The 24,144-nt window shown below is 39.7% G+C and overlaps 1 protein-coding gene and 1 long non-coding RNA gene across 2 annotated transcripts; one reads left to right on the forward strand and one right to left on the reverse strand.

The window, feature by feature from the left end:
* The first annotated feature begins 3,686 nt into the window (after positions 1-3,686).
* Positions 3,687-14,000, forward strand: LOC117599193 (uncharacterized). Its single transcript, XR_004579637.2, has 3 exons — positions 3,687-10,581; positions 11,078-11,148; positions 12,952-14,000. It is a non-coding gene; the product is annotated as an uncharacterized LOC117599193 (long non-coding RNA).
* Positions 14,001-20,053: 6,053 nt separating this feature from the next.
* fgf1b (fibroblast growth factor 1b) lies at positions 20,054-22,262 on the reverse strand. The gene is made up of 3 exons (XM_026938881.3): positions 21,983-22,262; positions 20,908-21,011; positions 20,054-20,618 (listed from the first exon to the last, which is right to left on the reverse strand). Exons 1-3 carry the CDS (start codon positions 22,149-22,151, stop codon positions 20,427-20,429), a joined length of 465 nt encoding a protein of 154 aa, XP_026794682.1. The 5' UTR covers positions 22,152-22,262; the 3' UTR covers positions 20,054-20,426.
* Between the last annotated feature and the right edge of the window lie 1,882 nt (positions 22,263-24,144).

The following is a 24,144-nucleotide window of genomic DNA, read 5'->3' on the forward strand; positions in this document are numbered from 1 at the left end:
GCAAACAGCCCCCTTGGCTACTCTTTAAACATAATGCTTTTCATTCAGTGCTAATGAGCGCAAACTGGAAATACGATTATCACAGAGGAAATAAGCGAGCTTTCACAGCTCCAATACACAGCAGGTCACACTTTACTATGGAAATGACCCTCAGCAGGCTCTCACACATATTAACAGGTCAAACTGGTGAAAGGATTCATGTAATGCTTTTCTGTCAGCAAGATCATTTAAGTGCTTACAAGCTTGGGCATGACATCTTTCCTCTTTCTCTCACTCGTTTTCTCTTTTAGCTGTTTCTTTATTCACTTAAAAGGTAATCAGCAAAATAATGATGTAAATAGCCTGGATATACAACTGAATGGAGCTCTAATTAACTACATATTATTTACAATATTACAATTGTTTTCACCTCATCTAAAGAGTAACACATGCTGACATGCTGACCTGCTTTTCCTCGATTTGCACTAAAATCGTGCCTGGCTAAAATGGTGACCTGGTTGAAAAAGCAGTTTGTGCCTGTTTTGAAGAAGATCTAGTCCCTGAGCTCCAAAGCAGCAAGTCCACAGGAAGGAACTTGTTTGCAGAGAATGCAAACCTCTAGTGATCTGAGTCATGTAGGAAGAAGAAGGAGAAGACACCACCACCACCACCATTACTGAAGGGAAAGCTGAGCTCTTGCTGAGATGGTGACCCCTGACCTTTCTTCAGAGAACTGACAGGAGTGCCCCTGAACTCTCACCTGTGGGACAAACTAGTGATGAAGCGTGACCTGTTGTTGGGACATGGACCCAGCATTCACCCAGCTGGCATTCTGGGCATTCCACGCGCCGCTCCTCTCATAGAGCAGCTTCAGTGAATCCGTGAATAAGCTCAGCAGACTACTGTAATTAAATCAGGCACATTTGTCCTAATTAGGTACTAATTTTAACTGAAATTATATGTTATATCTCTTATTTTGGCCTTTACCTTCTGTTTAACAATAATTATGAAAATAGCTACACTAGTAAATTCATGACTCCCTGTGCATTTATTGTGTGTTTAAGCACTTGACACTTTTGCAACATCACAAGAATTTCAGTGCTTTTCAGGGAAACGTTGTGAGGAGGATATTAATTTCATCTTACGTGTATCCTGTGACTCATGTGCTTTTAGCAGCATGACCATAGTGTTGTCCCAGGGAGCATCAGGGAGAACAGAAGAGTTAGGTGCTCTTCGTTAGCAGCGGTTCCCAGAGTTGCTACCGAGCAGGGGTTTAATTTAAGCCCTGAATCAGCATGGCCATTTGAGGGCCGTTTCAGATCAGCAATATCTAACCCTCTGTTGACAAGCTAACGCCTAAAATAAGCTACGGCTGGGAAGAGGCGTACATCGCCACCAAGTAGTCCACTTCCAGCGATAGAGCAATTTTCCGATTGATGACAGAGTGTCTGCCTCCGGACATGACTCAGGGTATTTTGTTGCCTGCCATTAATGATTAATGATCACAAGGTCTGTGAGTGTCAGTCAATGAGGAGGAAATTAAGAAAGGAAGCAGAAGTGTAGAGGATGTTCAATAGATGTGATCCTGATATCCTCACCATTTGGCCATTTTCTACTAATTTTATATTATGATTATTACATTGATAAGAACTCCCTGGTGTGCTCAGGAACCAAGCTGTCTAATTCTGAGACTCCTATTTTGTTAATTGGACATATTGTCTGTGTATCAATCAGATTAGCGCTGGGGGATCTAAGTGGAGAGTGCAGTGTAAAGCAAGTTTACCCAGGAGGAAGTGCAGGCCTTTGATCTGGGCTAATGAGCTGCCAATACTGCCCTCAAGGGCCACTTCCTGGGCCAGCTGGAGGCCTGTGAGTTAGGCCACCTGAAACAACATGTAGTCTCCCTTTTCCTAAGTGCCCCCTCCTCCTCCAGACACCCTTCCCCCATTCATCCTTAATGCTAAGTCTCTGTCTCTCGCCATTCAATGATAATTGGAGATAGAGGTGGGCTGAAGTCACCCAGTGTCCTTTTGTCCTCAGTGCATTTATTCACTCTCTTTATTCACGATTGAGAGCTGATACTGTCAGAGTATTCAGTTTGATAGATGTTCTCCCTGACATGGCATTCTCTTTAAATAGAATTTCTGTCAGTTGCAGCAACTCTGCCTTCAGCTTGTTGAATTTTTCCAGAATGACTGAATTAATATATTGTTGTAGTTTGGCTGTAGGTTTTTGATAATATAAAACTGATACAAATATGTAAGTTTCTAATCAGATCCCGGGTGTAGACAGAGGACAACCACAACATAACAAAGTAAGATCTTTGAAAATATTTTAAAATAAGTTGCATTCCAGAATGAAATAAACTGATAATGAAGGGCTGAAACAAAGTCTATTCCTACAGTAGCCTTTGGAAAATTCGAGACTTGCTATACAACGTCCAAATCCTCAATGCGCTCCTCAACTCCAATCCCAGATGGGTGTCCTTCTCGCTCCTTTTGTAAATGTGGGAGAGGTTTGAAATAGAAACTCAACCAGGCTTCAGAAGCTCCATTTCCCATTTAATTCTCTTTGACCCAATCCAGTTCAGATACCCACAGTCCTGGGAAAAGAATTAACCGGCTGTGTTTTTTTCCACCAATCATCCTCTGAACACCAAGCCATGTAGAGGTTGATGGCGAGCACACAGCAGCCCCTTTGATGGACTTGGGGACAGTGCGACATGGAACACTTCCTGGGCTGAATAGCACCCCGACACTCGACACCTGGGACAGTGGCGCTACGCTGTTGGCACCAGGCCAGGCCCGACGAGGCACCTTTGTGTACCCAGTCACAGAAAACCTATCCGGAAAGATCTCTCCGTGCCGGTTCCTATGCATTGCTCCACTCTAGCCTGCATCCCCTTTGTGCCAAACTGACTTGGGACTCATTTCATTTTGTTTCAATCTGGACTATACTTACTCTCTCTGTAAAAAAAAGAAAGAAAGAAAAGCTTGCATGCACTTGGCTTCTTTGCCATGCCCTGGGGCACTCAGGCACTGCATGTACTTTGTTGTAGATGTAAAAACATTTTCTGGGATTAATTTGCTGGCATTGTTCATGTTGTTGAACAAGAGGTGTCTAGTTTCGTGCTTTATTTACTGTTGCTTGTCATGTCTTTACTTACACTGAGGTTAAAAAGCTTCAGCAGAAAAAGACACAGGTTCGACTTAGCAGAAAGTCAATAAAACAGAGGAAGCACTGCTCCTCTGTTCAGTCTTCATAGTGAAAAGCATATGCACTAATGTTATTAAAAGTGATATGATAACCAGGAAAAACTGTGCCCATTAATAGAAAACAGGAGAGAGGAGTAAGAAAACGCCAAACCACAACAAGGCATGCAATGACTAGCATGTGTGTAGGGGCCACTATGTGTCCATTAGTGCCAAGGCTCTGCCTTGGGAGACCCACCGGATCGTCTGGCTCCTCAGATGCACAAGGCCGTCTCCCTGGGAAGGTTCAGTGCGCCGTACAAAGTGACAACCCCATCAAAGCAGCTCGGCTTGAATAAAAGACCTTTTTATGACTTTCCTTCAAAGAGCAACTGGAAGTTCAAAGCACACACAGAGAGAACGAGTCGATGGAAAGTTCAGAATCATATGGAGAGAGGAAGAGAGAGAGAGAGAGAGAGAGAGAGAGAGAGAGAGAGAGACAGAGAGACAGAGACATGGATGGGGGGAGGAAGGCCTCAAAGGGGATTCAATATCACTCATGAAAAGCCTTTTCCAACCTGCTGTCTCTCACAAGCACTAAATCTTCAGCATGAGGTTATCATTTGCATGAACTTACCCATCACCTTGTTGATGTACTAAATATACACATCTCAGAGTCTTCAAATGGTAGCATATTTTTTAAAAAGTGTCCTACCTTTCCACAAGCTTAAGTTACCCTTTAATTAAAAAATCTCGTCTTCACAGAAGACACACACTTCACAGGTTGTAAATTTACCAAATAATTGCAATGAATATGTAATAGAAAACAGGAGGTGTGGTGGTGCAGCAGGTAGCATTGCCCAATCATAGCTCCAGAGCTCCTGGTTCGAACCTGAGCTCAGGTTACTGTCTGTGCATGTTTTTCCCTTGTCCATGCAGGTTTGCTTCAGGTTCTCTGAGGTCTAGGTCCTCCAGGAATTCAGATTTTCTCCCACCTCCAAAAACATACCAGTAAGTGAATTGGCTAAGATAACTTGACCTTAAGTGTGAATGTGTGTGCGAATCGTGCCCAGGAATGGACTGGTGTCCCGTCTAGGGTGTGTTCCTGCTTCACGCCCAGGATAGACTCCAGATCCACCGAGACCCTGTCCAGGATAAAGTGCTTACTGAAAGTGAGAGAGTGAGGTCGTAAACGAAACGAGTTTAGATAACATGGACATTCATCATTGTTTGCTGTGTCTAAATTCTTCTTTTAAATCAGATGTTCTTAAATCCACCTGATCCTGCTCACGAAAGGCTTGATCTTTTGCTGATTAGTGGATCAGGAGAGACCGTAATGGCCACTGCAGTTGAGAAACCATGTGCTAAAACATCTGAAAAAAACACAGTAGGTACATGTGTCCTTAAGTTTGTGTTGATTTTTGTGTGTAGGTTTGTATGTTATAATTTAGATAAGTACAACGTTTACATCAATCATTGATATGGATAATAATGTTCATATTAATAATAATAATAATAATTGTATACCCTTCCTTTTCTTACTTGTATTTATTCATTAGCTGATTGCTTTAAAAGCTGTAAAGCTCACTCCAGCAGTACTAACCACAATGTAAAGATTCTTAAAAGTGCACAAGACCCAGATATGCCATGCCATATTTTTGGAAATATACAGTATTTATATATATTATAGGCACTATACATAGACACCAGCTCTGGGTCTCTGAGCCTGGTAACTAGAACCCTTCTGATATTAAGAGCTCAAAAACAAACAGCCCTGTAAAATATATAATCTGTTGTTATTTTAATTTTAATGTAATTGTGTTATTGGGAACATGGATTCTCTTACTGGTCAGTAGTTACACTTCTGAAATCATTATATATATCTGGCATAAACAACACATCATGTTTTAATTGTGAAATAAAGCTTTGTTTAATACAATAATGGTCTTTTTCAAGGACAAATGTGTTTAAGGATTTTTTAGTGAAGGTCATAATATCAGAAATATAACTGCAAGAGACTGCTTCTGAGCTACTGAAGTTATTTATTAAAGGAATTTCTTAGGCTTGACATAGGCTTGGCAGAACTGATATATTTATTTTGGTGGCTTTTATAATATACTAAAAACTGGGAAATTATGGAACTGCTCAAGGCATACCCTAAAGACGCAAGAATATGAAAATGTCTCCTATGAATATTTTATAACTTAACATGTAGTATATGTAGACTGTATGTAACTGTATACTGTATATAACTATAACTCAGCATGGTCACATGAATGAAACTGGACTCATTAAAATGTGCATGAATTTCCAAATGATGATTTCAAGTAGTGGTTTAAACAAGAATAACAATTTATATTGACAAAAATAAATCTTATATGAATGTTTAATGTTGCCTTGATAGAATGTAATGCAGACATTACAAGCTAGCAAACGTCAGTAAACATCAACCAAAAGATGTTTCTGTAGCTGTATTAGAATAAAATAAAACTTTTATTTAACCTTGTTGTATGAGCTATATCTTAGACACAAAATCATCTAGATTTACATGCTTCTTGATGAGTATAAGTTGAATAAACATACACTGGGAAAGGTGTGGGAGGAACAGGTTGCTTGTGTATTAGCTTAAGACTCATAAAATTAGAATAGACTAAAACATACATTGAAATGCTTTTCTCATAGAGCATTTTACAATATCACTAAAATAAGAAATCTGCAGATTCATAATTGACACTACAAAAAGTACTGAATACAGCTTCTGTATTTGAAATACTGTCATAGTTGAACAACAGTGAGGCACTATTGATACACGTACAGTATATGCCAATAAAATAACATGAAATCTATCAGTTAATGCTAAGAGAAGGGAACAGCATTGAAAATTCAGAGTACTGAGTTTGTTATCGGTTACACAGGCTGCAGTAGTCCGATCCACTAAACAGCTGATGCAACGGCTGAAACCGTATCGGGTCACCCGTGCCATTATATAAATAGAAAGGTCTAATTTCCGCTTGGTGATATATAACGCAGGTATCTCCTTACAAAAAGCCCTCCCTCCGGGGGTGGCTGTGCGCCTCTGCAGTGCCTCCTGAAATCCCTCAACCCTTAATCCCCTTAGCAACAAGGGTCTGTTTCTCTGCTTAGACTGAAGTAGGCCTCTGAGGCCTAGTGTATGCCTCAGCCTGTAGGCCAAGAGCCTCCTGTTTACAATTTCCCTATTCCTGTTTTTAATGTTGCTCTGAGAGCAGCCACAAAGGGCCAGTTTTGTCTAGCAGGAACAAGGGAGCTATTAGAGGAGAGATGGAGGGAGGAAGGAAGGAAGGGGAGATTCAGCGAGGGTAGGAGGAGGAGGGAAATGGGTGCCCCAGGGGGGATTAGCTAGTGCAGCTGCTCCCTTTGGGGCAAGATATGAGAGGCATTTTTATATCAGGAAATATTACAATAAAGGACACTTAGGATACAAGTCCATGTGGGAAGAGGGACAGGTTATGAGTTTTTGCACTTCATGCCATGCCAATGCAAATGCAGGGTTATCATTTTGGCCTCGTAAACAGGAGGTCATCGGCTTTGAATTGTTTCCTGAAGATATGACTGAGTGGATCAATAAGGCAGCACACAAAGCGCATCTGTCGGAGCCCACACAAGTGATAGTATTCATCAGAAGATCCAGAGAGGAAGTGTGTGTGTGTGTGTGTGTGCGTGTGTGTGTGTGCATGTTTTCACTGTATAATATCTACTGTATATTGTCTTTATGGATTTATTTTATTGCTATAACAATGTTTTTGTTGGTCCAAATGATAAGAAAGCTTAATAATAAATCAGTTATAGAAAATTTTACCAAGTTTAAAAGTCTGTAGTTTTTTTCTAAACTCTAAAATTATGCTCCAGGTAGGCAAACATTTAATTTATTTTTGTTTTGAAGGTATTCCTGTAATTCTTAAAGAACACTTACACGCTGGTTATCTGAAAAGCTCTTACTACAGACTACAGTAAGGACTTGTACTAATTGTTTGTCAGAGTCATGAACCAGCATGACATCCTCACTCCTCTTACAAAATGTACAACTGCTGTGACAAATTTGTGTTGTTTTTTAAAATAGGAAAGAAGTGAAGCCTCGTTTTCTGGTGTTATCTCCTGGGTTTGTCCCTGGGGAAGCGCAGGACCAGGCGAATCATGCAGCAGGCTTGACGGTGGAAAAGCACCATGAGTTTTTCCTCTCTCCATATGGCAGCCATTTGTCTTGAGGAGTTCTGCCGGACATAATATGAAAAAAAGGAGCAGAACTCACTGGGACGTGATCTCTGGAGGCCTGGTGTCCTTCACATCCAAGAAAAGAGAGAGAGAGAGAGAGAGAGAGAGAGAGACTGCCTGCAAGTAAACGGTGACATACATGTCTGGAGAACTCATGTAGGCCTTAATAAAAACAGGCCCAGGAAACTAATTCCATCTGTTTGTTTGGAGTTCATACTGGACTGGAACTATCAGCAAATCATGAAATGACAACGAAAAAAAAAGAATTAAATGATTTAGATGTAAAGTCAAGGAGATGAGCGTCAATCCAGCTTAACGTTTCAGGCAGTGTTCAGGCAAGTTCTGTGCTAAAACCCAGAAGGTTGTGAGGTCAAATCCACTATTAAGCCCTTGAGCAAAACTTTTAACCTCCAAAGGCTCAGCTATGTGCTTGGATTATGTTCTGTTGCTTTGGATAAAAATGTCTGCCAAGTCCATAAATGTATATTTTCAGCTAGAAGCACTGATTCAGGGAAGAAAATACTGAATAATGTACCATCGCTTTTATCTCTTTTTTCTTTTCCCCCCTCTGTTTTGACTTTCTCTCCTCAGTCTGTTCCAGACCCTTCCATGTGTGCAAAAAGGATCATAATTAACATTTGCCCAATTCGCTAAGGGACATGCATTCTAAGCCCTTCCTTCCTGCTGCAAGTGGAATTCTCATTAAGTCGTAACTACTTTTCAAGAGCAACATTCCTGCTCAGAATGCCAGGTCTTTCCAGCAGACCCAGCAAAAATGAATTTCTTAACTGTGATTTAATTGTAAACTGCTTTGATCTGTCATGAAATCACGTAATAAAGTAAGGCAGAGGACCATGTCTCTTTAAGATGTTTTGGATGACAGGTTATAACTTTCATGTAGAGGCATCATTTCTAAATAAATTAATTTTTTCATTTTCACATTTGGACCGTACATTTCTTTTTCTTTTAAAAATCAGTTTTATCAAAGGGAGAGAGATTGCTTGATTTGTTCAGTTAAGAGCCTGGGGAATTTTAGCATGTTTATTCTTATTCTGAGTAAAACGGATGCCAGGGATCTGTTGGAGCAACCTGATGCTGTCCCTTTCCGTGCTCCTCAGTGCTGGCCACATTCTCTCTCCTCTTACCTGGACTGAATGGAGGAGACCGGCCTAATTAGAATTCAGCACTTCCCTACTTGGCTGGCTCATTTAGTAATTTGTCTGGCTCCTTTCCTCCTTCCCTTCGGCCTGTAAAATGATCCTTCTACATAATTTGCCCCAACCCCCCTGCCAACTTCCCCCGAAAGGTGGATGCTAATCCTGTAAGAACCACAGAGAGGAAAGCTGGAGGCAGAAAATCTAAACATGGAAGGCGGAAGGCAGCCTCGTCTTGTGGAAGGGTACAAACATACCCACGTGCACAACGAAGTGTGTATGAAAACCACCACCGTCATAGCGAGCGAGCTGAAGATCTAAACATTAGATATGCGTTATCTGAGTCATGTTAGCTTACTTTCAAATTGTAATTAAAACACTGGTCGCATAAGTTCACAGAAATAAAGCCCAAGGAAACTGTTTTCTACAATGTGATTTTGTTGATAAAGTTGGCAAAATTTGCAAGAAGTCATCATGTCTTTCTGCTTTTTCTCATGTTGGCTCTCGTCCCATGCTGACCAGCAGCTCACTGGGGCATGGGGATGACCGAGGGGCCAAACAGGGACCGGAGGCACGCTTCTAGACTTGTGGATGAGGCAGAAAATGCATTATGGACTGTAATGGTTGGCTGATCGCTCCCATTCATGCCATGAGCTGCTCACAAAAGAAGCAGGGCTGAGTTCAAATAATACCTAAACCTAACCCCCTCCCGGGCCTGTTTAGATGTTCATGAGGCACTATTGGTGGCAGGACAGAATGTGTGACCGCTATTCTGGGCCTGGGGTTATGTACCAGCGGTGAACAGCAGGCTGACTTCCTGTGTTCTATAGAACATGCTGCTCACTGCCAGGAAGTGAAGCCTGAAAGGCGGAACGTAGATGCAGCGTTTATCATCCAGACATACTCAGAACTTCAGGAAGCGTTTCAGTTTTTTTTTTTTTTGCAAACATTTAACATTTTTAACGAGCTTTAGTTCATTTGTAGATTAGATTAATCAATAGCTTGTGATCAACAGTAACCCTGGAAATGGTTTTTGGTTGTTCATTCTTCAAGAGTGCACGTCCAAGGCATGTCAGGAAACTTTAAGACACGAAACAACATTTTTCCCTTCTGTTTTTAAAGAACACTAATCTCTTAGGAAATATAGACTGGGTGTCACTACCACAGCCCTGTTCCTGTCTCATGTTCCAAATCTCCCTGACTCAGTCCCTGATTGTTCTATCCACTCCTTCTTCAAATGGAAATTGTATTTCCTATTACTATTGCTAATATTTGACGTAAAAGAAGTCCACATGATGTAATAGTGATCATAGGGCTACTGCTTTTTAAGGTGGAACTGGTGTCTGTTTTTGTAAAAATATCTCATACACAACTCCAGATTCCTCCTACAGTTTCCTCTGATTGTTTCATGTGGACAGATGCAGTGTGTCTTTAACAGTGACCTCACAAGTTCAGACTTTATTAGTGAATCACCTAAGGCTATTCTTAAATCCTTTGTTTGCCAAATGCAGGTGTTTACTGAGATTTTTTTCTGACGATCTGGTATCATGTGTTCTTCCTACTTAAGTGTTTTTATGTGTAATGCAACAACAAACAAGATAACACTGTTTCAGTCAATTATAAAAACAATTACAGATTAATACACACTGAAAAATGCCTCTCCTCTCCTCTCCTCTCCTCCAGTATCTGCTCTCACCTCTTTGCCTTTCTTTTCACACATGTAAGTTTACTGATCCCAAGACATCGGCAGAAAAAGGATGTTGATGCACTCTGGCTTACCTTTCTCTTTTCCCAAAGCGTCTCTCTCTCTCTCTCTCTCTCTCTCTCTCTCTCTCTGATATGTGTGTGTGTGTGTGTGTGAGACTGATATCAGCACTTGGAGACTAAATGGAGCTGTACTTCATCCTGGCTGTTTGCTAGGCCCAGCTGGAAGACAGCGCTTACAGCCCAACCTCAAATTCTCATTTGGAAAACAGATAATACAGAGCTTCAGCTGGACGCAATGGGTAATATATCCCACATGTGTGAACCAGATTCCTCTCTCTCTCTCTCTCTCTCTCTGTCTTTCCTTCTCCATGGTAGACCATTTCAACATCTCTTTAATATGTAGTATGAAGACACATAGGTATGTACTATGCTCTGAACCTTGATGTAAAATATCCAGATGAGCTGTTTTGAGTTTTTGCCCTGATCATTTCCTGTAGGCATTTTTTAGGATTATGCTTATCCTGGGGTGAATTGTTTTATAAAGTTAATCTATTTGTTTAGCTTTGCCATTTAGGGGAATTATATGCAATGATGAAACATACGATATATGCAGCCTCATATGCAAGCACACTACATTTTGTTTGTGTGATTCGTCTGATGCTCACTAACCTTTAACATGTTACCTAATTCAAAACAACATTCCATGTTTTTCTTCCTTCCTTGCATGTGTGCAACCCCCCAAACTCTCTCTCTCTCTCTCTCTCTCTCTCTCTCTCTCTCTCTCTCTCTCCACAGATTGAGGGTCCAGGGGGAGTGGAGGGTTCGTGGCTGATAAGGCTGATGTCATTCCTAAACTTCCTGTGGATGTGAGTAACTGTACACGCTGTGCTCAGGGGCACGGTAGGGGAGCAACTATAAAAAGTGCTGTGTGCTTGTCATACACACACACACACACACACACACACACACACATCCACCTCCAGAATTATTGTACACAGCACAGAACATTTCTAAAAAAGTTAATGATGTCCTCATTCTCAAATCACGAATACAACACATCTCAGTTTTCCAGCATTTGTTCCAGGATATATGGAGTCTTAAAGGTATATGATTGCTTAATATCTAATTATTTTGTTTTTAAATTTGTAGTTCCAGAGTAACTGATTTTGCAAAACAATCAAAAGTGCACATTTCTTTACTTTTCCAGTTCTGCAGTGATTGAAGTCCCTTGTAGACAAAATCCTCCTCGTCCCTTTCATTCTCTTATCAGATCAGATATGATCGATAATGATTGAGTACCTGACTCATCATCTGTTTATAACACTTCCAAATTTACAGAAGCTCCTGTATTCACTCTTTATCTCTGTAGGATGTTCTCGGTTCTCTCTTTCAAGGTTGATATGCTGTTTTGAATATTGGGAGGCAAAGGAAACATCTCATTCTTTATAAACTGTTGGCAAATCCAGCAAAAGATAAAAAAATTGCATTTGAGATTTTTAACAAGTATTTTGAAAGTACTCAATACTTTGAAATTACTCGGATATTTTCCACCCCTGAGGATTATTAGTTTGAACCAAAAAAAAAAAAAGGTAAAGTCAGACTTTTATACACTGTGTGTTGATCTGTCTTTTTTGTTTGAGCTGTTTTTATGCCTCCACCCCTTGGTCCATGCGAGATAATTGTTAGCTTGAGTTTGCCAGAACAAGCAGTTGAATGTTTGTAGGATTTCTATGGAATTTTCATTGTAACCAGCAGATGAACTGATTAGATTTTGGGATCAATCCAGACAGGGTGAAGGTCACAGCAAGGTCAGACATCCGAAATAGTTTTTCTTCAATAGCTTCCTTCCTGTTTGAAGTACATTTTAAGAGTCAAACAAATTAGTAAGAAGAAGGACTAGACTTGTCGGAATCAGAGCCATCCCTATGCACGCTGTTGGCGTTGAATACTACTTTTTTAGTAATGCAGCAATACTTGAGATTTTTATTAGGCAGAGAATATTGTTCTGATGCTTAGGTTCAGTCGTGCTGTATCCGGGTTGAGGTGCAGGATCTTAGGATTCATTGACATATGGAATGGTTTAAAGTACTTAGGTTTTGTCCCAAACAAATTGGTTAATAAAGACAACTATTAGTCTGGTGTCAGGTTCTCAATGGTGATCTCAAATGGAGAAAAATGTTTTCTAAGTGAGGAATAACACATGATGGGCCATGCTGTTATACGAAAATAATCCATGTCGAGGTCGCGTGATATGGCCCAATGCCAAGCGGCCCATTGTGTGTTATTTTTACTTATACCACAGCCATTTGACAACAATTACAATTTTTAATTTATTAATGAATGACACATCACACTTTTCAGTAGTTTATGTCGTGCAATAACCATGAGATTTCCAAGTTAGTTCCTGTTCTCACTTATATTATAGCAGCTATAAAGTCATTCATGTTGCTGAAAAACTGCAAAGTGTAAATTTCTCTGTCCTGAAGACATTACAGTTAGAAAGCACTGAATCTGCAGACTTTTATAAATGTAAAATAAATGTCTCAACGATTTTTAATCTGTTTATGTAGAATATCTGTAGTACAAGTCCTTGTGAACGAGCTGTTACTATAGAAACGATAACGTATTAGAACGAGTGCATTAATGTAAACCTGTGATTTGTGTTACAGACAGAACTACTGTCAGAGCTGCTGTTCTGGAAAATTAATCAACACCTTCAGATTCGAGAAATCAACTGCACTGTGGTATGAAGAGATATTAAAACAAACTCTGAAATGTTGGTTAGTCTGGACAGCAGATGTGTGTTATATATCTTATCTATGTCTATATCTATATCTCTAGCCTGACAGCTTTCAAATGAAGTTATGATATGAAAAGTTAGTTTTTATGCTTTTAAAACATGCATGCAAATAAAAGTGTTTTTTTATTTATTTATAGAACATGAAAAATTTCATGACATTTAGCAGGAAGGCTGTATAACATGCACCATGGTGATTTATTTATTTTTTTGGTGATTTAAGTGTTTATGTGCAGTATGTATATCTTTTGTGCAATATATTTATGTGCAATTGTATCATAATCTCCACCTAATGATTAGAGCGTTAAAGAAAAAGTGTACAACTGAAGACCCGAGACTGACACACACTGCACAGACTCTGAGACTTGAGACTTCACTCAGACTTGTGAAAAGTGACTTGTGAACATCTCTGTCTTAAGGAAACTCTTTTTAAAAGATTGTACAGTGTACATTCTTAAACATAAAGGAGCCTGAAAATGTTCTTTAGAGTGCTGCCATAGAGAAAATGAACAATTTTATGGTTTCTTAAAGAACCAAAATGTGTACAATAATATTTTTCTATTCATTGGAACCACAGAGCTTTTTTATTCTTGAACTATCCGCTTACTCGAGTCCTGGGTGTATTCCTGGCTTGCACCCAGTGTTCAGGATACACTCCAGACTCACCGCAAACCCTGACCAGGATAAAGCAGTTATGATTGTGCATAGCTACAGTTGAGAATTGTATACCTACAAAGTGACCTACAATGTAAGTGTATATAACACAAAATGGCAAAAAAAAAGTGTATACACAAGGTTGGTGTGCCTAATAAACTGGCAATTCGGTAACTGGGTTTAACTTGGTCTTTCTGTTCTTTTCATAACCATGCTGAGGTTGTTCTTGTCTATTCTTCTGTTTTATTGAAGCATTTAATTCACTCATCTTCTAGGACTTGTAGGTGGGTTTAGACTCTCATGCTTGACTTTTAACCATATATTTTTTTTGAGTAGTTTCACTTAATTACTGAATAATAAGCTTTACATTATTCTGTCTATGCCTGCTTTCTGTAGCTTCATCTATCAGACTACTTTTATTCATGATTTTAAGTATTATAGTTTTGTACTGTGATCTTTTATGTTTTAGCAGGGCTTCTAACAATGTTGCATATTTACAGTTTTGACACAACTAATTCAGATTTTCTGCCTTCTATCTTGCTCCAAACTGCTCCACACTCTCCTTTCATGGACTCTGAAGCGTGCTGAAAAACTAGCCATGATTTAAGAGCAAACGAAGAAAATCTATGTGACTCCCATGTGCTTTCAACTGCCTATGCATACAAATTGAAGGGGTGAGCAGTGATGTGTGAGTCCGTCTCTGCCAGCTGGGCCTCAAGGTCTGCTGTTCTGCTCTAGTCTACCATGGCACTGCTCCTTTCCATCTGCAACGTGTCCCACAATTAGAAATCATGACACTGAATCCATTCCCCCACTTTCCTCCTATAGCTGTGGAGTGAAGTGGAAAGAAAAGACTTAACACAAGGGCAAAAAGTGAACAATTTCTTTTATCTGGCTTTATGGGTAACTCGCTCTCTGTCTGCGTCTGGTCTTAGCTGTGAAGAAAACTGGACTCAGATGGACTGCACAGAGCGTGATAGTGAGAGGGAATAAATGGAGCGAGGTCATTGACGGGAAGTCTAGATTGGAAGGATAGGGAAGGAGATAGTTGGACAAAGAGGGAACAAGAGATCAGGCTCGCAGGATACAGGGTCATCTCTCATGCAGATCTGCCTCTGAGCCTAGAGCTCTCTGGCCACTTCCCGTCCGGAAGCTCAGAGTCTTCCCTGGACGACTCCTTAAAGAGCCCCACTCTGGCAGAAAGCCTGCAAGCCTGAAATCCTCACTAAACACCACTCATCACGCCCGTCCAAGCCCCAAACCGAGCCTCCATCACATTAGCGTTTCTACCAGAGGCAATGTAAAGCCAACAATTCCTGACACTTTCCGGATCAGCCCACTCCTCTGCTGAGACAATGACAAAGCAGTTTACATTCACATGGGTAGAAATGTGAGAAGAGTTATCCTGATGTAGTCGAATTAAAATTTAAATTTGGTTGTATTTTTCAGTATGTAGTTCTTTTAGTAAATTGTGCGTTTTTGTTATTTATTCATATTGGGTGACTGCGTTATCCTGGTCAGGGTGGCGGTGGATCAGGAGCGTATCCCAGGAGCACTGGGTGTGAGATGGGAATACACCCTAGATGGGACGCCAGCCCATCACCCAGTCTTTCTACTGTCATGTTTTTGGACAGTGAAAGGAAACCGGAGACCCCGGAGGAAACCCATGCGGACACGGAGAAAACATGTGACACTCCACACAGACAGTAACACGAGCTCAGGATCGAACTGGGGCCCCTGGAGCTGAAAGGCTTCACAAAAAAATAAAAAATTACAATTTTCCCTTTGCAAATAATAAGTATTAACAGCATCTGTTGTCTTTAATGTATAAATACAAGACAAGACAAGAAAACAATTCTATTATAACCCCAAACATAATAGATGAGGATGAGGCCCTGGATGGTAATAGCATCACTGTAAAGGCCTAGAACAGTGCAGACTTTATTTGGTTCTGTTTTTGTTTCCTTTTTTGGTAAATAAAGTAGACTTACTAACTAATCCTGATATGCTTTGGCCGTCTCTTATACTCAGGGAATTGCTCACTGTTGCCTGTGGTCTCTCTGGCCCAAACTCTGAAATTAGTCCTTCGATCATCAGACACTTTAACTCTGTGAATTAAAATGAGATTGGGGGAAATTGGGGAAATCAACTTATTGGAAAGGGTCAGTTTTCAGGACTCTCTGTGGGAGACTGAGTAAGCCGAGTCCCACTCCACCCCCTTACTGAGACAATGGGTCACTTCTTCAAAAAAAAGTGACCTATTTAGATGTTCCTGTGAATAAAAGGGATAATTATAGGAGCTCTCGTGCTCTTTCACAGGAGAGGATGTGGCCAAAAAGAGAATGAATGAAGGAAAGAGGAAGTTTGAGGGGTGGGTGGCAGGGTTGTCAGGAGAAAATGTACAAAAGTGACATCATAAAGGAGAGGAAACGCAGTGCTTCAAGTTGGAATGTGAAACATTTGCTGAAAACAGAGCCTCTGAATGTGCAGTGTTTGTTTGTCAATAGGTTAAAAAATAGGCTGTTTGAAAGGCAGTGGGATCTCAGACAATAGCAGGAATGTGAAGGAGGAAGCGACGTCTGCACGTTATATCGAGGACAGTACGACTGTGAGATTCTGTGAGACAGCTGTGAAGGCAAGCCAAACTGTGGAAAAAATTTAAACACATCTTCCACATCAGCCCCAAAACTATGTGTATCACCATCACAGATTGTATGCATTTCCGACCTGACTCAAGCTCCTGTAGAAAAAAAGGGACTTAGTCATTAGGTGTGTGTAGATAATTTCAGCATCCTGAGGATGCACTGTGACAATAAAGCAGGACTGCAGCAGGAATGAAGGTTTGCCATATTCCAGTCCTGCTCTCCTGCCAAAGTTTTAAAAAACAGGAAAGATAAACGAGGCATGCTGGACTTCCTGGATATCAGCCCTAAGATGTAATACAGACTGCTCTTCCACATACGGAGGTCCGTCTAAAAGAGCCAGTACTCAGTGTGATGTGAGGAAAATCGAGTAACTACAGTATGTGCCTGTCTCTGTCACTACACGCTTCTTTTACAAACTGTATCGTTGCTGTGATTTGTACTAAATCATGCTGAAAATGTGATCAAGCTGCTAGAAATCTGAATAGCTAATAGCTATTTATAGATAATAACAATAAAAGAAAATAATGATGTGAAAATATGTAACAGAAAATCACACAAACATCTTCAACAGTAAAAACAGTATGAAATCTGTAAATATTTTCTTTGTAATAAGGAAGTTTAATACTGATCTGTGTAAATACGCACTGCAGGGCTGTTGATTGAAAATGGAATTAATGTACTGTACATTTTCCCAATCATTATTATTTGCCATCAGTTTATTAACAATAAGTACTGAATGGCCTTTTGACTGAAAATATAATAGTGGAAATAGTTTTTCTATATATAAAAAATTATCATTTGAACTACTTTTTCAGACCTAATAGTGAGATATAATAGTTAAATGATATTCCTGCTTAGGAACCCTGGAATCTGGTGGCATTTACGCTGACTAGCTAAATTAATCATATTAGACTACATTATAAAAAGTCATTATGACTTAACAGTATCTCCAGAGCACAGTATTAATCTCAGGAATGTGTCTGTGCAGTATATATCACTAAAGTTAGAGACGTAGATTCTTCTCCAAGCATGCAAGGCACATTGGGAGGACTTCTCCGTTCTGTCAGTGGCTTGCCCTTCACTCTCCAGTGAGCCTTCTGCTTTGTGTAGAAGCTGGGCTGATGGTAAGCGCTTGAACAGATGGCATTCTGTCTTTAAAGAGATAGCTTGGCCAAGAACTCTAACATGGCTGATGGTGAACGGAAGCTAGCAGAACCTCAATGGCGGCAGTTAGCATGGACATGATGAGTCCAGTTCGAACCTTGATTGTCGTGGTTATGTAGTATGTATCTTAGCCCTGGATGGACAGAATGGAAGTGAACAAGTTCAAGCATGTGTGATAGTGATAGAGTTTCGTTTTCAGTCTGAGATGGTGGTCCAGAGGGTCCTCTACCTATAGGATGCCTCTGTGAGTGTGTGTGTGTGTGTGTGTGTGTGCTCTGAGGTAACAGAGGAGTGTTTGTGCAATTTACAGGGGATTTGTCTTCCGGCCTGACACGGGTCTGTCAAAGTGTTTTATGGTGCTGGTATCTTGGCTGCAGCTGTGTTTGGGGACTCCCAGAGGAAGCTATTGCTTGTTCAGTTTACAGTGAATAGCTCTCTTCCTGCTCTGACTGTGGACCTAGAGGCTGGAGGCCAGAGTGCAGAACAGTGTGTGTGTGTGTGTGTGTGTGTGTGTGCGTATCTGTGCATGGTTTAGTCGTCCCTCATGTCTGCGTGGGTGGATATGCATTTTGCACATCTGTTTGAGTCTATGGGGTTTTTGTATCTCTGTAAAGCTGAAAACTCAACACATGTCTGCTAATGGGTTTGGAATGAGCTTCTCCTACTTGTGATTCAGCACACCGATGTGACTAGTTCACAGCAGGGGGCCTAATTTCCTACAGTCACAGCTGCTGTTGGCCATTTGCCTCAGCTGCTTCACACCACCTTAAATGAGGACATGATTATTGTGAAGCCATTTTGAATAGTTCACTCTAAATTATATCACCGAAATGAAGACATTTCGAAATAATATTCAAAATTCAAAATGAAATAATATTCAAAATAGATCACCTGGATAAGAGACTGTCTTATTCCTGAATAGATGCACATGCCTTAGGATTTTTAAATGAAATTTATAACAAATATATAATAAAATGGATTAGAAAGAAGATGAAGAAGAAGAAGAAGAAGAAGAAGCACCCAAATCTCTTTTGAAGCGATGACTAACAGTCTGAATGATTACCTGTAAGAGAGAGAAGATTTTTTTGGAACATCAAGGTTTCAATTGCATTGATCAGATACAACACTGCCATCTAATGGACTATTGCTTATATTATTTTATTTACTGGAAGAATTTGTCCTCTATAAAGGCCGGATGTCATCATATAGCTTGTGGACCACTTTTTAAGAGTGGACAGAGGTAGCTTAGTGGTTAAGGTTCTGCAGTCGTAAAGAAAGGGCTGTGATTTCAAATCTCAGGACCACCACAGAGTCACACTTGTGTGTTGAGTAAGACCCTTAACCCTAACAGCCATGCCACGGCTGACCCTGCACTCTGACCTTATGTCCTTTCTTTAAAGTCAGGATATTTAAAGAAAGCATTGTGTCCTTATGTACATAATAGAACATATTTTAAAAACTTTATATAACAACCCAGTTGCTTCTGATAGTACTCAAACTTCCCAAAGCAACTGTGCTGATGATTAATTAATTATAAGTTTAGTAATAAAAATATTGATATGTGATCAGCTTTGTTCAGAGTCTGGAGTAGGCCTAGCATTAAATTATGAATGATGATGATGATGATGTAGAGAAGTACTGTTTTTAAAGTATATATATATGTTTTTACACACCAGTTGTCTGTCATTTTTCGATAATAACTAATGTATAATTAATTATAATAAATAAAAATAAATTTATGATTGTTGCCTTTTAAGTCATCACATTGTTACACTCGTAATACAGACTATTATTTAAACTAAGGTTCCTTGCAGCTATAAAGTATAGCATAACATATAGTCATAACATATATAACATGCAGCCCGTTTAACCTTAACACCCTGCTAGCAAAAATAATATATACATTAATAATAACAGGATGGATGATACTTAAGTATGAAAATCTTAACAAGCTTGACAAGCTAAACTCACAGCTCCAGGATCCTGAGCTCGGGTTACTGTGTGTGGAGTTTCACATGTTCTCCACGTGTCTATGTGGCTGTCCTCCGGGTTCCTAACACCTCCCAAAATCATGTCAATAGGTGGACTGTCATCTCTTAATTACCCCTAGGTATGAACAAGTGTGTGAAAGTGTGAGTGTGCAGTTTCTAGACATCAAAATGTTTATACTATGTTTGTGAAGGGAAACAGAATTTAATCGAAAGCACAACATTTTCTGCCATTGCACTTTCCACCCATTATTTGTAATTGTCTCAAGATGTCCTACTGTTAGCTTTTCAATGATTTCTTTCTTCAAAGAAATATTATAATGTTACTTGTGCCAACACAACTGGTGCAAAATAAACCCATTTCTAAACAGTATGTTCATTAAATATCATCTGAATACTTATTTCAGTAATTCAGTCATTATGGTTACACAAGTCAAAAACATATCCAGTTGTATGTTATCTTTCGAATGATCAGTTAAAAAAAAAAAGAATTCAAACAAAGAGTTTTATTAATGTCAAAATACTTTTATCACAAGATAAATACACAATAGCACAAAGGTAAAATACACAATAGTACACAAAAAGTCATTTAGTAAGCTTATACATGAAATTACTATTATTTTTTATTTACTTAAATTAATATATACATCAAAACAATAAATTAATAAAATAGCATTATTCTTTTCAGGATAAGCTTCCTATTTTATACTCTAGAGCACAAACCTTTTAGAAAATCGTGGACCCCGTGGTTATGCTAGTTATAAACCAAGGGTCTCTAAACCCAAACTCTGAACTTGGCTCTAGAGTCTATCAAGAGTCTTATTTGTAAGTGTTTGTTTTTGGTCGTTTGACATTAATCACACTTTATAGATTCCAAAATACATGACATTCACTGTTCACTGTGCTGGAATAGGCAGGAAGTAGATCGCATTCTGGCCTCTGTGGGTGTTAGGACCTCTTTTCATCTGCCCGTTTTTCTTGATGCCCACGTACCAGACCCCGTGCTCCTGATGTTTGTGTGAACTGTACGTGTTGTAGTGGTTCTCCTCCATCTTCTCTTTGAAATAGCACTCGTCATTCAGCAGGGACTGGGACGTAAATTCAGAAAGACAGATAAGTGAAGTGTGTGGCTTAAACTTCATCTACATGGATGCCTTACAAGTCAGGGAATCATTAAAACAAGTTTGAACGTTGCATATTGCATCATTTTACTGTCTCTGTGGTCTACTATGCTTACTGGAAATTGCCTGTTTAGCATTGCAGTGTGGGTTTTAAAGGAACCGCCCTGTTACAATTATACACATATGACACACGTCAGTTCAGTTTATTGTTGTTTAGCTTGAAATCAGTGTGAATGCAACTCATGCCCAAACTCACAGTGCCATAAAGCTTTCCGCTTCTGTCCATGGCCAGGTAACGCCCCGCCTCGTGACCTCTGATGATCACCACACCTGTGCTCACTGCTTTCACCTTTAGCACAGCTGTGAGGAATAAAAGTGTAGCAAACAAATGATTTATCAAGAGGTGACTCTTAGAGCTGTACGCTGTAGCATGCTCTGTTAGCCTCTGTCTCTTTACTTTTATTCAAAACGGAACCCATTTTGTAGATATGACACATTAGAAAGCTGTGATCACGACTGTAAATGGGTAGTAACCTGTGATGATGTGACGATTATTATTATTATTATTATTATCATAAATTAAGATGGTGTGACCAAACACATAAATGCAGACACAGACGTGGAAGAATCACATTATTGGTGAACACTTTTAGGAATGTGCATATTGTATATGTTTATAGCTTTACTCTAAAAGCTAATTAAAAGTACAACAGTAGTCCATAAATAAATCAATCCTTTCACAACACAAATCACAATATTCCAAGGTTAACAAAAGTTCAATTCATCAGAAAATGAATGATGTGAAATGTTAAAGTCTGAAATGACACAGCTATGATCCATGATCTAACATTTTACATTCAGCAGTTATGAAACTCTAAAGTTCTATATAAAGTTATTATAAAGTTTAGTTATGTAGATTAAATCTGAATCTCCTCCCAGATTTCTGTAAAACTGCTTTATGATAGTGTTCGTTGTTGAAAGTTTTAAATGGAATGGAATTGATTTAAATCATTTATAAAGGTACACAGTAGGTTATTGACCTTCCCAGGTGAAAGAGAGGTTACACACTGAATGAGGAGAAGATCAGAGCAGCACCTCAGTGACAGCTAAAGGTGGAGTTTAGAAGCTGATTTCCTGACAGTGTAGACAGTAAAGAGCTCAGATTCTCATGAACACACTGAGATGATGAACAGGAGATGGATACACACAGGACACTAGGTGTTAATCCACCACTGGACATGTTGTTGTGTAATATGAAGCCTTGTGTTAGTGTTAATGATGTAGTTTAGTTGTTGTTCGTGTCTCATTCTAGCTGAATGTTCTGCTCTTACTGTACGCGTCGCTCTCCTGCCGGACGCCGTCCACCGCTCCGCCGGCTAACACGCGTAAAAACTGCCCTCCGTTCCTGCAGTAAAGCCGCTTTAAAGCGTCGTAACTCGGCTGCTCGAGCTCAAAGGGCGATGGCGACGGTGCGAGGACCGTAATGAGACCCTCCATCATTCCGCAGAGTCAGTCCAGAACCCCTGGCACAGTGGCTCTCCTTCTGAAACACACCGGTTCCGGTTCCCTCCCAGGGCTCTCTCTCTCTCTCTCTCTGTGTGTGTGTGTGTGTGTGTGTGTGTTCACCGTAACGCCGCCCTTCTCTTCTGATTTGATTACGCAGAGCGCTGACCCAAATCCTCCGGTGTGCGCAAAACGCGCAAAAAAGGATCATTGACCAGTGAAACGGAGGAAATACACCAAACACATTTCATTCTCTCTCAGATTAAAGAAAATGGAACGATTCGGTCAAAATCTGCGTAACATTACTCATAGTTTCTGATTACTTTCCCATCATCCAGTGTGTACACCAATCTCCACATCATTTCCAATATTCAGCACCATGCAAGAGTCTTAGTTCACCCTATTTTATAAACTACAGATGTTGTCCAAGATGTTTGTTTTATGACTTGTACATTATTGGGTCAGTAAAAACTGACTACTGATCACTGTTAATAAATGTTCAGAAAATAAATGAATTTCTGATTTTCTCTCAGGGATTAACTGCAAAAACCAGAAGCAGTGTGACAAAGTGTCAGGAAGAGAATCTCCTCTAGCAGATTGTCCAGGATTACTAGAAAAACTGATGCGTTTTTAAAGACAAAATGTTGTCACACTAAATATAGACTTTGTTTAGTTTTTTGCTGTTTACTGCTCTTTTTGTATATTTTATTATGTAGAAAGTGTTTCATTTCATTATTTTTTGAAGGCATCTTTGCTTTACAGCATTTCTTTGTGCCTAAGATTTTGCACAGTATTGTACATTCATCATGTGGTCAAACACACTGAGATAAAACAAGCTCAACTTTTATTAATCTGTTCATTCATTCATCTTCAGTAAGCACTTTATCCTGGTCAGGGTCAAGGTGGCACTGGAGTCTACTGCGGGGACAAAGTGGGACAATTCTCCCAGGATGGGACTCCAGGACATAGCAGGGTATCATGCACACACACACACACACACACACACTAAGGGCAATTTTAGAGTAGCCAAACCACCTACCTGCATGTTAGGGAGGAAACCAGAGAACCCAGATGAAACCCATGTGAACACAGGGAGAACATGCACAGTAACCCGAGCTCAGAACCGAGCCAGAGACACTGGAGTTGCACCGCCATAAAGCCAAACTATATTCAGCCTGCGCAGGGAAATGTAAACATTAGGGCAGTTTGTTATTAAGAATAGTAAAGTAGAAAAATAACTATAAATATGACAGAAGCTAGCACTATCAGAATAACGAATATACAAAATAAATGTAGCAGCACGATATGTGGGTTTAAAGAGCGTGCAAAATACAGAAGTACAAGTGCAGTATATGAAAAATATGCAAAGATAGAATAAGCAGCATGATGTATAATGAAGGACAGTAACATCAGCAAGACAGCAGACTAGTGCAATACACCAGGTTATTGTCCATATGCACAAGAGTACATAGGTAAGGTTTATGGTGTAATGAGATCAAGACCAAGACCAAGATACTGTATTTGGGCAAGTTTCAAAGTGCTATGTGTGGTGCAAACCCAACGCACCTCAACTGACACTATCTCTACAGTGAAATACGGTGGTGGTAGCATCATGGTCTGGGAACATTTTTGATCCTCAGAACCTGGTCTTCTTATCAAAAGTGAAGTGTGAATGGATGGAGCAAAGTACAGGCAGATACTTGAAGAAGAAACTTCACCTTTCAGCAGGACAATAGTCCCAAACATAAGACCAAAGTGATGAAGGAGCGGTAAAAGACAAAAAGGTGAATGTTCTTCAGTGTCCAAGTCAAAGTCCAGATCTGAATTGCACTGAGATTCTGTAGCACTGTTTGAAAATTGCAATTAAAAAAAACAACAACCAACCAATCTGAAGAACCTGGAGCAATATTTTTCCTTTTTTTTTAAAGGATCTGCTGACAGATAACCTTGAAAGTTTACTTTAAGCGCATATTGGTTTGCAATTTAAAAA

The sequence above is a fragment of the Pangasianodon hypophthalmus genome, chromosome 15 (genome assembly GCF_027358585.1).
Source record: "Pangasianodon hypophthalmus isolate fPanHyp1 chromosome 15, fPanHyp1.pri, whole genome shotgun sequence".
NCBI classification, from domain to species: domain Eukaryota; kingdom Metazoa; phylum Chordata; class Actinopteri; order Siluriformes; family Pangasiidae; genus Pangasianodon; species Pangasianodon hypophthalmus.

Coding starts and splice junctions, on each gene's coding strand:
- fgf1b (XM_026938881.3), bottom strand. CDS start 22,151: ATGATGGAGGGTCTCATTACGGTCCTCGCACCGTCGCCATCGCCCTTT. Junction 21,012..21,982: donor GCAGGAGAGCGACGCGTACA/GTAAGAGCAGAA, acceptor TATTCCTCACAG/CTGTGCTAAAGGTGAAAGCA. Junction 20,619..20,907: donor GCGGAAAGCTTTATGGCACT/GTGAGTTTGGGC, acceptor TTTACGTCCCAG/TCCCTGCTGAATGACGAGTG.